A 16771-nucleotide genomic window follows, 5' to 3' on the forward strand; every position below is an offset into this window, starting at 1 on the left:
ATATATATAGACACACACATATATTTGAGGAGGTTGGAATTTTATTATATTTGAAATAATTGTGAGATGACGACGACGATATGAATAATTTTAGTTTTTCATTTTTTGTAAAAATAATAATAATAATATTGTGATTTTACCGACTTATTAAGATGGACATAATCATATAATGTTACTCTAATGTTTGTTAATTTGATTGATTTATATATGACTTTAAGTTAAATGAAGAAATAAATTTGTGGTTAGAGGTTCATACTTAATTTTTTAAAATTCAAATTAAATAAAGTTAATTTATTTAATTCATAGATTGATGCAACACTATGCAATCTTTTTTCCCGCTATTAGTTAACAATTGATAGATTTTTTAATTTAATTTAATTTCATTAACTTATCTAATTGATACGGAACTAAGCATTATGTTGAAACATTTTCGTTTTTGTGATTGGAACCAAACTAAATTCTAGAGGTAAACTGAACTCAGTAGTCTAACTGATTAATAACCTAATTGATAAATCAGTATGAAACGTAAGCTAAACTTTTTCATGGTCGACTGATTTAGATCTACCGAATATTTATCATTCCGAATAAAATCTTGTCACTTTCTTGTAAATCAGTCCGATCAGTGATTAAGGATCAAACTCAACTGTTTAAACTTTTCGTTTTTCACCGATCATTGATTAAGTTTCAGAGCTGCAGTCAGAATTTTGAATATATTAGAAAGGAGGACGATCTGACAACAAGGACATCCACATGAGTAGTGAAAGAATATATTTGGAACATGTTACCGCTGCCAATTGAAGGTATAAATAAATCTATTGACTTGAATCAAGACATGGTTCTGACTATCAATCATACAAAGTAAACTGATCATAATCTCTCGATGAAGATTTTAAATCCCAACTAAAAGTTAGTTCACCCAAATAATTCATTATCAAATCAGTTCTAGGATCACTTTCGTGCTTAGAAGTTTTCAATACTATTTGTAATTGAAAATAAGAAGTCTTACTTCTCAAATTCTTTAAATCATAGTTGTACAGAGTGTTTAAGTCCAGACGAACAATATTCATTTGATCGATGTAGATATACGCTAAATTTCAAAGTTAACATTTGATATTTTTTTATTGTGAAAATTATTTGCATACCAATAGATCAACTATTTTGATAAATAAATTTTTGTTAAAAAATATAAATAATTTTTTATAAGATAATGTGATTATCTGAAAATTTTGATTTTTTTAAAGTTATAATAAAAATATAAGAATATATGGAATAAAATATTAAAATATAAGAATGAAATATCACTTGATTCGAAAAATGAAAATAAGGAAAAATTAAAATTAAAACAAAAATAACAATTGGTAAAAAATTAAAAAAAAACAAATGTAACGATTAGTTTAATGAATTATATTTGCAATTTCTGTTTTGTTAAATTTTTGCATATTTTCTACATTTCATGTTTTAAATAACTTAGTTTAGGAATTGAGATCATCACGGATAAAAATACTCAAATAGAATAATCAATAAAAGGACATCATTGCCAAGATTTGATAATTACGCTCCATTTGTGAATAAATTTGACACATATTTTATACATAAAATCGAGTGTAGATAACACAAAATAAAGTGTAAATATCATCTCTCATCATTGCCAATATATGCTATAAAAATTAAAGATGAAATATATTTAACAAAAATTGAAGTGTAAATATCATTCTTCTGATAATATATATTAATTATTATATACTAATATAAATATAAATAGACAAACTCAATTAATAGGAGTAGATAGTCTCAAGGTAAATAAAAGGAATACGTGTTTGTAAATCTGGAAATAAACTTTATGAGTATTCTCAATGTGTAGCAATTTATATGTTATATGATATAATAAGATTGGAAATACACATTCAATCCCAAACTCATTCTCCAGTGGATCTTTCGGGGATTAATTTAACTGGATTGTAGAGATGATTTTGAAAATCTTGTATTTCTTTGTTGAGTTCATTGGACATAATCAGCTGGTGTTTAATGGCATTCCATTATCACGTGACGAGGTACATGACCAAATTATCGCATCAAGGTGTTTAAACTTTTATCGCGCTTTATGTACGAGAAAACAGTACTCCAACGGGTCTTTGATACGAAAGATTACTTTATTGTTAGGATATTAGGGAGAGACCATTATGAGCATTTGATCTTTGCTGAAAGACTAAGTTTGACGGTCTGCTTCTCACTTCACTTGGGGGAAATGCTGGTATTCAAGGAATAATAATAATAATAATAATAATAATAATAATAATAATAATAATGGAATACTTATTTATTAATCGTATTATGGAATACTTATTTATTAATCGATTCCAAGATATAATTGGTAATTCGAATTAAATTATAGGAATGGAATTGGATTAAATTATTTGTAATTATTAATCGATTGGTTCATTTTTTATAATTTGCAGGTTTAAAAACATGGACATCATCAGTGAACTTGATTGGTCACAATTATTACAATCCATTAGAGAGATCACAACTTGAAGTTAACACAAATTCTACCAATGGGCTAAGACGAATGCCCCAGACTAGAGGTGGGCGGGCCGAAAACAATTTTGTATATTCTATGCCCGTAAAGATCTTTTAATAAGACAAAATGTACATAAAATTTGCATATATTTAATAGATTTCTCTCCCACTCCATTCCCACGCACCAAATGCAACTCAGAGATTAATCTGACGATGAACCCAAATGACGATGCCCGTGATGGCGACGATGATGTTGATGCCGGTGTCTATGTCGGTGCCGGTCTAGATGCCGACCGTGTTTAGCTCTACGCTGTTCATCAGAATCTGAAGCCTCTGAAGAACTTGAATGACGAGACTTGTGCCTGCGGCTCCTCTTTTGATGCCTGCCATCTTCTGAGCTTTCTGGTGAACTTAATTCCAAATGCTGTTGCTTCTTTCTCTTGTGTCTCTTCTCCTTTGATCTCTTCCGTTTAGCATCGCCAGAAGAAGGTCTACTGCCGTGATCGTCACTTAATTCAGCACTTACTGGCAACGACCTTCTATGTTTGCTCTTGCTAGACTTTTTCTTGGCTTTTCTTGAGGAGAAGTTGGTTAGCAAATCAGGTATGCTGGCTTCTCCAAGGAACCCTGCATGTTGAATGATAAAATTAACATTATCGAACCTTGAAAATTATCATCACTAGGTAGATGCACTAGATTTAAAAAACATCACCTCCATACTCATCAAATATGTCCTCTGCAACTATCTGCTGATTGGGATCATCAGGATTGAACCCTCCGTGTGGAGGACTCATTCCTGGCTTCTGTTTCAATTCCCACTTCAGAGGCTGTGGTGCAGCTCAAAAAAATTAGACACCGAGAGAGACTAATTTATGGAACTACAACTGAGCAAGCTCTAACTAAAATAATAGCAAAAACATTTACAAAATTCCAGAAGCTAAAAAATGAAGCCGAAACGAACATGAACTTCCTTTTTGTCTGGCTTCGATTTCTTAAACCCAAGCACTTTTTCAATGTACCTCAAGGAACAGCTAAAAGATAAGAACATAGAAACGTGAAACTGCAACCTGTGGCAGATAACTGTATAAGAAACTATTTAGGCCGTTCATAAATTCAAAACTCTTGCTATACAATTTCGTAGTGTTCAAAAGAACTAGGATGCAGAACGTCATCTACCTATCATTTTGAAGATTCACTTTTGATCAACCGGCAAAAAACCTGATACATACTCGTGATATCATGTAAGCAAGGGTAATAGGGTATGCTAGATTCTTACTCTGAATGTGCCTAATCATATACTGCAGTTAAGTAAACGTGAACACTGTCTGATATTGTGTGTATAGATAGACTTTCAAACCAATCTAGCATCTACATCTGATAGAAAAAATCATATTTGCTACTTAATCAACAGCAGCAGTCCGGAATTAATATATTTACATGAAGGCATAATACAAGTAAAGCACGGAATTAAAAATTTACCTCACTAGATTCAGTTTGAGCAATGATAGTTGTTAACGGATCGTCCCTTTTCAATCGACTCTCCTCATTTGGCATTATAGCATCCTTCAGTGGGCATTCACGATCACCACTCTGGTGGCCGAAGTTACCACATCTAAGACATTTCACATTGCGGATCTCAACTCCAAATGGCTTTGCCCTGACTAAAACACCAGTTTCTAACCTGGACGAGGATGACATTTTTGTTTTAAGTAGTAAAGAAGGGATCTCGCAATATAACGCTCTAAAAATCACATAAGAATCGAGTGATTCTGCCACATAACAGCCCCTACAGAAGGAAAAGCATGCAAACACACCTTGGAGCATTTTTAAGGACTTCAAATTGTTCTTCTGTAGGTAACGCACGACCATATAGGTCTTTTGGCCTTGATTTCTTTTTCTCCACCGTAGAGGGTTTAGTTTCCACATTCCTAGCAAAGGAGTGGGATTAACTTTTGTGTTTCAACATCAGAAGCATGACTAAGAAACAGCTTAATTCTCAAAACAAAAATAGTAAGATGGATACATTCAACATGATAGTGAGCTATCTATCTCGTGCATGGTACTGGAGTGAGATACAAACATTGGGCCAAACTATTACATTGAAGATGTGGCTGCATCAAGAGATGGATCCTGTTCGTGAGTTTTCTTCTCGTCGGCAACCTCAGCAGCTTTAGCACTTTCTGCATTGTAACCAGGAGGTTTCACATACATAAAGCTCACTGCTTTCATCATCTCCAACTGCACAACGAGTAAATGAAAATTCGGTAGAGTAAAATTCTAGTTTTTACACCAACTTCTGTGCTTCAGTGATAATTTAAAGTTACCTTTTCTTTCTCTTTCTGGGAAATGAGAGCGGTTTGCCTGAGAAACTCCTGCTCCTGTGCATACTGTTCAAGAAAAAAATTGATCAATTTACTCAGATGTTTCTCGGTCATTACAACATAACAATGTTTCATGACACACTTTCACAATTCAATTTAAAACCCTAATTTCAAACTACATTAAAACCGCCAAAAATGAAACAACCGAACATCAGAATGAGCGCATACGCACGAACCTCGCGGGAAACCTCTTCGGCACGGCGCTGCTTCTGCGCGTGAGTCTGCTCAGCGATCCATTTGCGGCGCTGATTGGGGTAAGAGAGTGGATGCCACGGCTTCTGATTGAGGAAGTTGTGTGACCATGCCGTACCGGACTTTGTCCTGTAATCAACTTCCCCTTCTGTTTTCTTCCCCAATCTAAACCCTCCTCTCTCCTCATCCTCCATGATCGAATCGGAATACACACAATTGCTTTTTTTTTTTTGTTATTTAAATAAATGATTGAGGTGGCATTAAGTTACAATTAAAAAAAGAGTGAGTCTCATGTGAGACCGTCTCACGGATCTTAATCTGTGAGATGAGTCAATCTTACTCATATTCACAATTAAAAGTAATACTCTTAGCATAAAAAGTAATACTTTTTCATGGATGACCCAAATAAAAGATATGTCTCACAAATACGACCCGTAAGACCGTCTCACATATCTTTATTAATGAGACAAATAAATCATGTTCATATTTACAATAAAAATTAATATATTTGATATAAAAAGTAATATTTATTCGTGGATGACCCATATAAAATATCTGTTTCACAAAATTGATCTGTTAGACTGTCTCACAAGAGTTTTTGTGAAAAAAATTTATGATGGCTGTAAAATAAAAAAATAACCTTGATCAATTTTTTTAAAATAAAATCACATCTTCAAATATATTTCTGGAATATATTTGAGAAGATTATTTTTTTAAAAAAAAATTGATCAATATTATTTTACGAATTTCCCCGTCAAGAAATTAAATTTATTAAAAAAATATTTAACATCTATTTTTATATCAAAATTGTCTCATAATCGAGTTACCCTTACAATATAATATTGTAATGGTTTCTATTAATAAAATTATACAAAAGATATTTAAAATAGGTATTTTTTTAAAATCCCAACAAAATAGTTAAATATGCGTTCAGACTTTGTTTGACCAAAAATTTTTCTGCAGTATTTGATTCTCACAAAAATATTTTGAACTTCATGTGCCTACAATTATTTTTCGGATGAAATTCGGTAAAAAGATATTGAAAATCTGAACATATATAAGATATTGCAGAACAAATTGTTTTAGGTCGGATAAAAAAAATAAAATTTTGAGTATAAAATTCAAACATCTATAGTAATATCAATAATTATCATGCTTGTTTGTATGCTCAAATATAATATATTATGGCAAAAACTTGTGTGAGACGGTCTCACGGGTCATATATGTGAGACGGATCTCTTATTTGGATCATCCATGAAAAAGTATTACTTTTTATGCTAAGAGTATTACTTTTTATTGTGAATATTGGTAGGGTTGACCCGTCTCACAGATTAAGATCCGTGAAACGGTCTCACATAAGACTCACTCATATATTATTACCCGATATGAAATAGTTTATAATGAAATATCATATATTAATAACACATATTTAATGTTTTGAACTAATATTCATCCAAAAAAATATGTGTCATTATTACTAAAAAAATTTATACATGTTTGGGTACTCAAAAATCATATATTAATGTCAGATCTAAAATATTTAGTACTAAAATATCATATATTAATATTAGATTATCAAGGTTTTGTACAGAACTTTCATCCAAAAAGACGTGTCATTAATATCAAAATTTGTTATAAATACTTGTATACTCAAAAACCATATATTAGTGTCAGATCTATAACATTTAATTCAGAAATATCATATTTTTGTTCCAAATTTTCAATGTTTTATACCGAATTTCATCCAAGAACACATGTGGATCCAAGGAGTGTGTTTTGCCCAAATCTTAGGCAGAAACTGTAGAAAAAGAAAAAGTGATTTGATAAATACTGAATATATATTTAACTATTAAGATATAGATTTATTGATCATTTCATCTTTAAAATAGGATATCAAATTGTAAATCTTATAATAATAATAATAAATAATACAACATTATTAAATAAAAAATATTAAATCTAATCATATAAACGAATATATCTTTGTGAAATAATTCTAAACATATTCGTGTTATTCATATCCGTATATAAGGTTCGAGATATTAAAATTTTTCTCCATTTGAATTTAAATATTTCAAATAATCAAATGGCCAAAAAACCATTTTAGATTTGAGTGGGTCTCTTGTGAGTCGGTCTCACAAATCTTTATCTGTGAGACGGGTAATTTTCTTAGCATAAAAAGTAATATTTTTTTCATCGATGACCCAAATAAGAGACCCGTCTCACAAAATATGACTCTTGAGATCGTCTCACACAAGTTTTTGCCTTTGAGTTTTTGATGGATGAGTGGTGAGATTGTTAAGACGATTGTGTAACATGTGTAGAATACAATGTTCATATTAGGTTAATGATATGCTAGCATTATTGAAGGGGCGTAGCTATAATGAACACATCCACAGTCTTTTTCAATTGCGAGATATGGTTTGAATGGATTTTCACTTTGAATTGGTATTTTCTCCATCCTTATTAGGTTCGACTACTATAGTTATTCTGAATTCACAAACAATTCCGACCAGGTTTCATAATTTTTCGAATGAAAAAAAAGCTCGAATGGTATGACTCCAGAAATTTTCATTCGAGGGACGGACCTAATTAGATATATTTGAATTAGTGGAATAGGTGAACGTTTGATCAATAATTAGGAGTTCGCTAACCCCTACCTATATCTTCTCGACTGATTCTGTCGCATAGGACTTGTCCAGAACAGTTTACTTGGCTAGCTTAGTTTGTAAGCTATTGCATTAGTCAGATTTACTCAGTGAGCATCGGAGGGTAACGGCTACGGTTCTCACGTCATCAAAAGAAAGATATGGGAGGATATCGTGACATATCAATTGATTTTTCACATAAACTTTAACCTCATGGATGTACACTTATGATTAAGACAATGAAGAAGACCACGAAGCCCACAAATATTTCCAAAGAAGTCACAATGGTATGATGTATATAATCATTGTTTTAAAGGTGGAACAAATTGATGAACGAGATGATTAATTGTGAACATAGTTCCAAAGTAATGTTATTTGAAGAGATTTTTAAGAATTTTTTTCCTCAAGGTGGAGTAGAAAGAAAGACATAATATATGTCGAAGAAGATGAGATGTTTTAGATCTGTTTGGACAAGTACTTTTAAAACGTTTTTATTATTTTGTAAGTGAAAAAACTTAAATTATATGTTTAGACAATATTTTTATAAAACGTGTTTGGAATTTTATTTTAAGAAAAAATATTTTTCAAGTATAATTTTTAAAGAATAATTAAGAGGTATTGTTGATGTTTTTATTAGAAAAAAATGCGGTCAAACAACAATGAAAATGTTTTTATAGAATAACATTCCAAATATCTATTTCATTATTGTTAACTATAAAAACGTTTTTTAAATAGTTGTATAAATACATTTTGAATTGCAAAAAAAAAAAATAGTTCCCAAACGCCTTAATTTAAAACTTCTATAAAAATTTTGTAAAATTGTTTTGATAAAAATGTTTGACAAGTATTTATCTAGACTGAGCGTTGTGATTATGCTAAAAAAATGAATGTGAATATTATAACAAACTACATAAGAAGTTGTTGATTAAAATCAAGCAAGAACCGGATTGCTCATGTGGATGAGAAAACATTACTGCTTATCGTCATGATTTTTTTTAATGATTTGGTCTGTTTTAGTTGATAAATGTTCTTAGACATAGTTATTATTCGAACAATTTCAAATATTATTTAAATTTCAGATATATGTTTTAGTAGTTAGCTGCACACTTTTCTAGTGTATATATATATATATGTTATATCAACCACTACCAAAGGTTAATACATTTAAGTTTTAGCAGTGCTCTGTAATCAAAACGTGGCCATGGAAAATTTGCATGAACTAAATCCACTCCTCAGTTGAAGAAATAATGAACTTATAAAAATACTTTTGCTTGCGAATGTTAAGCATCCATCATCGCAATCGGTGCAAAGCTAGGTATGCCATAAATCTGTATCCCACCAACATCAGCACCATGATGGAAATGTCCGTCCACAGATGGCTCAAACCAACAGATTTGATGGCAGGATAATCTGCGACTCGGCAATAGGCCCCATTTGAGCACTCATAGTAGTCATTCTCATTGTACTGAATCCCAAGAAGCAGCTTATAAAAGTAATAGCTGTAGCTCAGATATTTTAGCCAGACCATGAATGGAGGGATTTGTCTGACGTAGTATCCTCCGGCAATAAGGAATACCAAAGTTGTAACCGAGGCTAAAGTTGCAGCTTGTTTTACGTCCATGAGTATGGCGCCAAACGCCAACCCGAGACTTTGGGAAACAAGGACGCTTAAAAGAACAATTAGAAGGGAGAAGATAAAGGTGGCAGGGTCAGGTTTAAGGCCACCCATCCAATAAAAGATGAAGGTAAATATGGTTGGCAGCCCAAGTTCGAGAGGAAGATCTCCCACTGTTCTGGCTAGATAATAGGAGGAGAGGCGGTACATCCCAGATGACCTTTCCTTCTTCAGCATGTTCCTTTCTTGGGGAAAAGTGAAAACAGCATTGTAAAGTGGGTAAAAGCCCCAAAACACAGAGAAAAAGGATAACATGGCTATCTGCAATGAAGTAACTCTTAATTAGCATACTCGAGAATAAATCATATCTAGAATTCTACTTTAAACATGGATGTGCTGAAAAGCATACACGATCGTCAATGTGAGACGGTGGAGTATGCCACCATAGAAGACCACCAAGTATCGCCACGCTTAGAACTTGAAAGGTTCTTAACCTGTTGAAGGCTTCAAATCTTCTCTCTCGAAGTCCTCGTAACAGTAGGACATGAAATTGATGCCACCAGGTTGTGCACCATTTTTCGAATTTCACTTCATCCCCTGCATCATTTGAAAACTGTGAGCCTTAAAAGCTTGCGAAAATGCGCAAGTTCTCTGATTTTGAGGGAGAAGAATGGATACTTGTCGAGTTTTCTTTTTTGTAGTTGTAGGTAGTTACGTCTGAACTACACAACTCAGTTTTCAGCCTGGTAGAAATGTTCTTTTCATAAGCAGAGATGAGAAATTCTCTTACAGATGCTGCATCTTGCGGCCGACTGTTATCGCTGTGGTTGCTAGTCTGCTGGAAATCTGGTCCAATCCCTGGAAATATGACAAATTAGAACCTTTCTTTTTTCTCATATCGATATTCTAGAATATGCAAGTGTCTGAATTCATAATTATAATTTCTGGCTAGCCAGAGACATTTATTAGATAGATTAGCACAGCCTGTATGATGTCATTATACTCAACTGAAATATAAACAATCTGAGGGCGGGTCTCATTTTGTTAAACTCCATTAATTATTTTCGGAAAGAAACTTTGTATAGAGTAATTGACATCTTTATGCTTCTTGAGCAGGAAAGTTGAATAAATGGGACAAGGTCCTTTATTATAAACTATGTGCTTGTGCTAAATACTTGTTATGGAAAGCATGATTTTCTAATTACCATTAGCAAGATCAAGCAATAGATCAGCCGGGTTGACAATTATGGGTGTTGAAAACCCAATTGAAGAAAAATACTGCAAGGTAGTTGATGCAGGACCATAGTAAATCGGGCATCCTTCAGAGAGCAATACTACCTTATCGAACATATGATAGAGTCGGCTAGAGGGCTGATGAATGGTGGTTATAACAGTTCGACCGCCACTAGCAAGTCCTTTGACTGTGTTCAGAATTCGTTGAGCTGTGGTGGAATCTAAGCCTGAAGTGGGCTCATCTAGTAATAATAAGCTTGGGTTGATGAGCATTTCTTGACCTATGCTCACCCTTTTTTTCTCCCCTCCTGATATTCCTCTAAAAAGCGGCCCTCCTATCATGCTATTATGACACCTAGTTAACCCCAGTTCTGTTATGACATGCTCCACATGCTGTACTTTTGCTTCTCTGGTCAGACTTTTGGGTAGCCGTAGTAGTGCAGTAAATAAAAGAGTTTCAAACACACTAAGATGTGGGTATAGAATATCATCCTGCGCAACAAATCCTGTTCGACGTCGGATGGAGCCTGAAAAAGGCTGGCCATTGTAAGTGATCTTGCCTGACAAGTTCCCAGAGAGACGACCTCCTAGGGCTGTAAGAAGTGTGGTTTTTCCACTGCCTGATGGACCTAGCATCGCTAGTATCTCCCCCGGTGAAACCATCCCTGTGATCCCATTTAGTATGACTTTCTCTTTAGAGTTTGACGTTCCTCCACAACAAGTTCCTTTCCTCTCATATTTAACTTTGTAAACAATCTCTTTGAACTGAAACACAAGAAGAATATTCAGCAGGTGTAACATGTCGCTAATACGTTCCCAAATTAAGAAAGGTTGTAGTATTTTTTTATCTTCATCTAGCAAACCATTAGTTGTTAGTAGTGACATACTAACATATATATTTTTTGTGAAAATCTGTCCTATCAACTGCCTATAACATTTTTAAAAAATGCAAGCAGGCTGGTGTCTTGCTGGAGTCTGTTTTAATGTGTGCATGTGATTCTCGGTGTGAAACTACTTTTGTTTGTCTAGACGTGTGCGGGTGTGGGGGAAAGACCTTCAAACTTATGGGAAACAAAGTCCGCTGTAGAAAGGATTGTGAATTGTTCTCAGATTGGTAAGCCAGATATGCCGTGTCGCAGGTCTCCAGCTTCTTTGGTAGGCCTTTCTCCAGTTCAGTGCCATCATTTTCTGGGTTTGGTACTACAGAACAGAGGGGCATGGTTAAATCTACTGATGCTCAAACTGTTTTCTGTCGCGGTATATTGTAAGAGGTGGAGATTTGTGTGGTGTATTGGTAGAGGATGGAAAGGAGGCAGAAGTTTAACAGCAGCTTTTAGCTTTGGTTCACAAAGTGAAAGGATCAATACACAAATATATAACAGTGGACACAGACGAAAGAATCTCATACACTAAAGTTTTTTTAATGTAGGCCTAACATCTCTGGTAGGATCTCCCATCTTTTCTAGTAAAAAAAAGGTTCCACTCTAGTTTATGTTAGTTGATTTATATTTTATAGCAATCTCTTCCTTCTCTTTTTAGCATATCTTAATATATAAAGCATCTAATGCTTTATTATTTTGCAATATTTTTTCTGGTATTTTCTTTCCAAAACCAACACTGTTTATATCTTCATGCAAGTGCTTATTACATTGTTAGTGGGAAGTGAGAACCATGCCACTGAACAATATTATTTTCTGAAGCCCCACTGTTCTTTTTGCTTGCGAAGAACAAGTTGATATTAACCTATCTCTAGTGATTATGGAGGAAGTTGGATTAAAGGAAAAAAACAAATATAGCTATATTTTGTGATTTTTAAAGCATTTCTTAGGTGTTTATTTGGTTCTGATTTGAACATAAAGATTTCAAGTCTTGTATTCTTCCTAGTGGACAACTATACCCATTTTAGGTACTGATTAGTTTGATTTATGTATGTTTCTGCGAGTGGATTCTTACTTTATATGCATTTCAGTTCTTGTCCACCGCATTAACTCTTCCTGTTTGGGTAAACTAAATCGAGACCCTTGAAGCTATGCTTGAATACTAAAACGTCATCTCTCATTTGAAAATTTTACTATGGCATCTATTCTTTTCAAGACAGTGCATTTGTTACACGTGACCAAATTTGCGACATAATAAATAAAAATATATTTATTTTTTGAGAAATTATATTGGATATGTTTTTCAAATCTATATTTTTATGTCAAATTATCAATTTAGACAATTGATTTCTCGTGTTAAAATTATTGATTAGTCTTCAAATTATTCCTTAATTATATCCTAATTACTCATAAAGTGCCTTAACCTACCGAATTCATAATGTTTTGACCCACTAAACCACTATCTATTCACGTTTTTTTTTCTCATTCATTGGTGTATAAAATTCTCCAGCCATTCTCATTTACAAAAAAATTGTATTCTTCATTATTTTTTTGTAAAAAAATTACAATTTAATTTATTTTTCCTAAATTTTCATTGTCATATTTTGTCTACATAAAGTTTAACACACTAGTTTTTTTATAAGTGGTCTTATATATGTATATTCGATAAAGTTTCGCACACTTATTTTATTTGGTAAGTGGCATTATGTTTTTAAGATATCTACGTTTTAAAGCGATCTATGTTATGCTTCATTTGATATTCGATCATTCTCATTTTATGATTCGTTTGTTATTCGATTATGCTATGGTGTTGGTGAGATAAGACATGCTTTGGTGTTCGTGATCAAGTAGACGATGATGAATAAGACATGCTTTGGTGTTGGTGATAAAGTTTCGAGATATGAAGACTTCTCGTTTATGTTCTTCTTAAGTTTTGATTCAAGTTATACAACGCTTCCGCACATTTTATTTCGTTTTGGAATTTATCACTGTAAGACAAGTTTATTTTGAATTAATTATGAAATAGACTGTTTTTGGTTTATACTGAACTACGAGGCTTGTTGTTCGGAGATTATGTGATTGTTGAACAACGCCGGCGTCAACTAACCCCGGTTTCGAGGCGTGACATTTGTAACCAACTCCAACAAGAGTTCAATGCATATAGTCGTGAAAGGAAACTATTTGTGACAACTTGAGCTCAACAACCAAAACCTGAGTGCAGAAATCGCCAACCAACAAACTGTACTCGAGCATATGTAACAACTGCTAAATGCACAAGGAGAAGAGGTTAACGAGATTATGTGATTGTTGAACAATATCGATATCGACTAACCTCGGTCGCAGGGCGTGATAACATTTACACCCTCACTGATGTTACAATAAAATGTTGGGGAATTACACCCCCGAAGCGATGCCGACCACGATGATAATATAGCACCCAAATATTGCGAAATAAAATAACCAACAAGAACACAAAAATTTATGTGGTTCACCCAATATAAGCTACGTCCACGGAGCACTGCAACTCTTATAATTGGAAGAAATATTACAACAAGTGTATACACAAATACACTCAATATTTCTCACACTCCCAACCCGAGTATACCGAGAAAATAATTTCTCTAACTCACACAAAGAGAATTCCCGCACTCAAGAAAAAAATACACTCTCTTTTTTCTATGCACTCTCTTTTTATCACAGCTAGAAAGCTTTTGATTTTGGGATACAATAACTGAAGGAATTGAGCTCTATTTATAACTAATTCCCTCGTCCAGCTTTATAATTTTTTCGATGTGGGATTGTGAGAAAGCACATTTTTTTATTTTATTTAATGTGTGGGCCCCACACCATTAAATTTTTACCTAACAATTCTCCCACTTGAAGACTTGATTTCAATCATGTCTTCACACCAACAGTGCAGCAGCTCATACCTCCTTTGTTAGTCTAAGAGACCAACTGAAGTCAAACACAACTTCAGTTTTCCAATGATAACAGCCTTCGTAAGCATATCAGCTGGATTCTTGCTTCCAGGAATCTTCTCAAGCTTCAAGACTCCATTCACCCGATCTCTAAGGATCCCCATTCCAAGGATTTGTTTTGCAGCACCCAAATCCTTCAAAGCAAATTCCTTTGATAACTCTTTCTCGAGTTCATCAATCTCCTCCAGGCAAGCTCCTGCTATCAACATATCATCTACATATATCAATAGTATGATATAATAACCATCAAACTTCACATAACAACAGTGATCAGCCTGATACCTCATAAAACCATCATTTTTCATTACACCATCAAACTTCTTGTACCACTGTCTTGCTTGTTTGAGACCATACAAGCTCTTCTGAGGTTTGCACACCATTTTCTCTTTCCCTCGTACTTCAAATCCCTGTGATTGATTCATTTCTTCATCTAGCTTTCCATGAAGAAACCTCGTCTTTACATCTAACTGTTCCAGATGTAAATCTTCTTTTACCATCAATCCAAGTACACTCCTGATAGTAGTTAACTTTTTCACCAGAGAGTAAATATCAGTGTAACCAATTACTTCCTTTTCACCTTTTACAACAAGTATTTCTTTGTACCGCCTGCTACCGTCATGTTCTAACCGGTACTCCCACTAGCTATGTAAAACCTTTTTATCTTCAGGAAGTTCTGACAACTCCCACATGTGATTGGATGACATTGAATCCATCACATCTTCCATGGCTAACTCCCACTGTTTAAAAGTCTCATAAACATCCGATTTATTTTTCACAAAATAAACCCAAAATTTCCTGCTCGAATCGTCAACAGTAGTGCCATAATATCTTGAGTGATCTCCAAGGGATGTCACAGGAGATGGTCCACATATATCAGTATGTGCCAGCTCCAAATCCGCTGATTTCGGTTCTCTAACCTCTTTTGAAAAGCTCACTGTTTTATGCTTTCCAAAAAATACAGCTGCACACAGCTTGTGTTCAACGATCTTTAATTCCGGTAGCTTTCCGTTTGAAATAAGCATCTTTATTCCATTCTCACTCGTATTCCCAAGCCTACTGTGCCATAGACTTGAATTAGCTCCAGCATCCACAGCCACTAATTTATTTTTCAAACTGGAAGTCATATAAAGTGTTCCAGTTTTCTTTCCTCGAGCAACAATCATAGCTCTCTTTTTCACTTTATGGGAACCATCACCAAAGGTCACCTTATGACCTTCGTCGTCAAGCTGTCCTACTGAAATCAGATTGTGTGTCAACTCTGGTACATGCCTTACTTTGTTGATTTTCCAGACAGATCCATTTGTCATCTTCATCCGGATATCACCCATACCAATTATTTCCAAAGGTTTTCCATCAGCCAGGAAAACTTTTCCGTAATCTCCCGCAATGTAATTATCGAATACATCACGATTACCAGTGGTATGAAACGAAGCTCCCGAGTCCATAACCCAAGAATCAACCGGGCTTTCCATGGATAGTAATAGAGCATCATGTACCTCCTCAGTAACAACATTAGCGTCGTTCTTTGTTGATCTGCAATTCTTTTTCAAGTGACCAGTCTCACCACAGCTCCAGCACTTCACATTCTTTTCAAAGTTGCTTTTGTCTTTTTCATTTCTTGACTTAGATCTACCATGCCATTGGTTAAAACTCTTTTCGCCACTCCTGCCCCTTCCTCTATTCTCGATATTTAGAGCAGATCTCAATGATGTTCCTTAACCCGAATCCATCCTGCGAACTTCTTCAGCAAGAATTTGATCTCTAACATCATTGAATTGTAGCTTTTTTTTTCCAACAGAGTTGCTAACCGCTGCCCGCATCGGTTCCCAATTGTCTGGTAAAGACGCCAAAAGAATAAGTGCCCGAATCTCATCATCAAATTTAATTGCAACCGATGTCAGCTGTGAAACAATTGTGTTGAATTCATTGATGTGTTTAGTCACCGATGTATCTTCTCTCATCTTCAAGTTAAATAACTTCTTCATGAGATGTACTTTATTATTTGCCGATGGCTTTTCGTACATGTCCAACAAAATGGACATCATCTCCTCCGTTGTTTTTGCCTCCGCCACGTTATGTGCCACGTTCTTCGTTAGGGTCAATCATATTACACCTAACACTTGTCTGTCAAGAAGCTTCCAGTCATCATCCTCCATCTTTTCTGGCTTCTTTCCAGATAGAGGTTGATGCAACTTCTTGCTATACAAATAATCAATAATTTGTAGTCGCCAGAACGTAAAATCTGTACCATCGAACTTGTTAATTCCCGGTCCCGATCCATCATCTCCGGCCATCACTTCTCTAGCCTTAGCAAAAAATCTAAAAAATC

The 16771-nt window shown here is 34.2% G+C and overlaps 2 protein-coding genes across 2 annotated transcripts; both read right to left on the reverse strand.

Annotated features, from left to right (window-relative positions):
* Positions 1-2482: 2482 nt before the first annotated feature.
* On the reverse strand, positions 2483-5330 carry LOC140983755 (uncharacterized zinc finger CCHC domain-containing protein At4g19190). The gene is made up of 7 exons (XM_073450883.1): positions 5075-5330; positions 4842-4904; positions 4616-4755; positions 4332-4445; positions 3997-4198; positions 3230-3344; positions 2483-3144 (listed from the first exon to the last, which is right to left on the reverse strand). Exons 1-7 carry the CDS (start codon positions 5282-5284, stop codon positions 2720-2722), a joined length of 1269 nt encoding a protein of 422 aa, XP_073306984.1. The 5' UTR covers positions 5285-5330; the 3' UTR covers positions 2483-2719.
* A 3644-nt stretch (positions 5331-8974) lies between these two features.
* On the reverse strand, positions 8975-11998 carry LOC140984884 (ABC transporter G family member 14-like). The gene is made up of 5 exons (XM_073452562.1): positions 11641-11998; positions 10559-11351; positions 10032-10211; positions 9763-9950; positions 8975-9674 (listed from the first exon to the last, which is right to left on the reverse strand). The coding sequence occupies exons 1-5, from the start codon at positions 11803-11805 to the stop codon at positions 9030-9032; spliced, it is 1971 nt and encodes a 656-aa protein (XP_073308663.1). The 5' UTR covers positions 11806-11998; the 3' UTR covers positions 8975-9029.
* Positions 11999-16771: the final 4773 nt, after the last annotated feature.

This window comes from Primulina huaijiensis, chromosome 9 (genome assembly GCF_012295235.1).
Source record: "Primulina huaijiensis isolate GDHJ02 chromosome 9, ASM1229523v2, whole genome shotgun sequence".
NCBI lineage: Eukaryota > Viridiplantae > Streptophyta > Magnoliopsida > Lamiales > Gesneriaceae > Primulina > Primulina huaijiensis.

Bases quoted from the DNA above. Each gene is read 5' to 3' on its own strand.
- LOC140983755 (XM_073450883.1), bottom strand. From the start codon at position 5,284: ATGGAGGATGAGGAGAGAGGAGGGTTTAGATTGGGGAAGAAAACAGAA. The intron at 4,905-5,074 runs GTTCGTGCGTAT...TTTCTTGAACAG, and splicing joins CCGAAGAGGTTTCCCGCGAG to TATGCACAGGAGCAGGAGTT. The intron at 3,345-3,996 runs GTAAATTTTTAA...GCTGCACCACAG, and splicing joins CTCAAACTGAATCTAGTGAG to CCTCTGAAGTGGGAATTGAA.
- LOC140984884 (XM_073452562.1), bottom strand. From the start codon at position 11,805: ATGCCCCTCTGTTCTGTAGTACCAAACCCAGAAAATGATGGCACTGAA. The intron at 10,212-10,558 runs GTAATTAGAAAA...TCATATTTCCAG, and splicing joins ATTGCTTGATCTTGCTAATG to GGATTGGACCAGATTTCCAG. The intron at 9,675-9,762 runs GTATGCTTTTCA...ACTTCATTGCAG, and splicing joins CGTCTCACATTGACGATCGT to ATAGCCATGTTATCCTTTTT.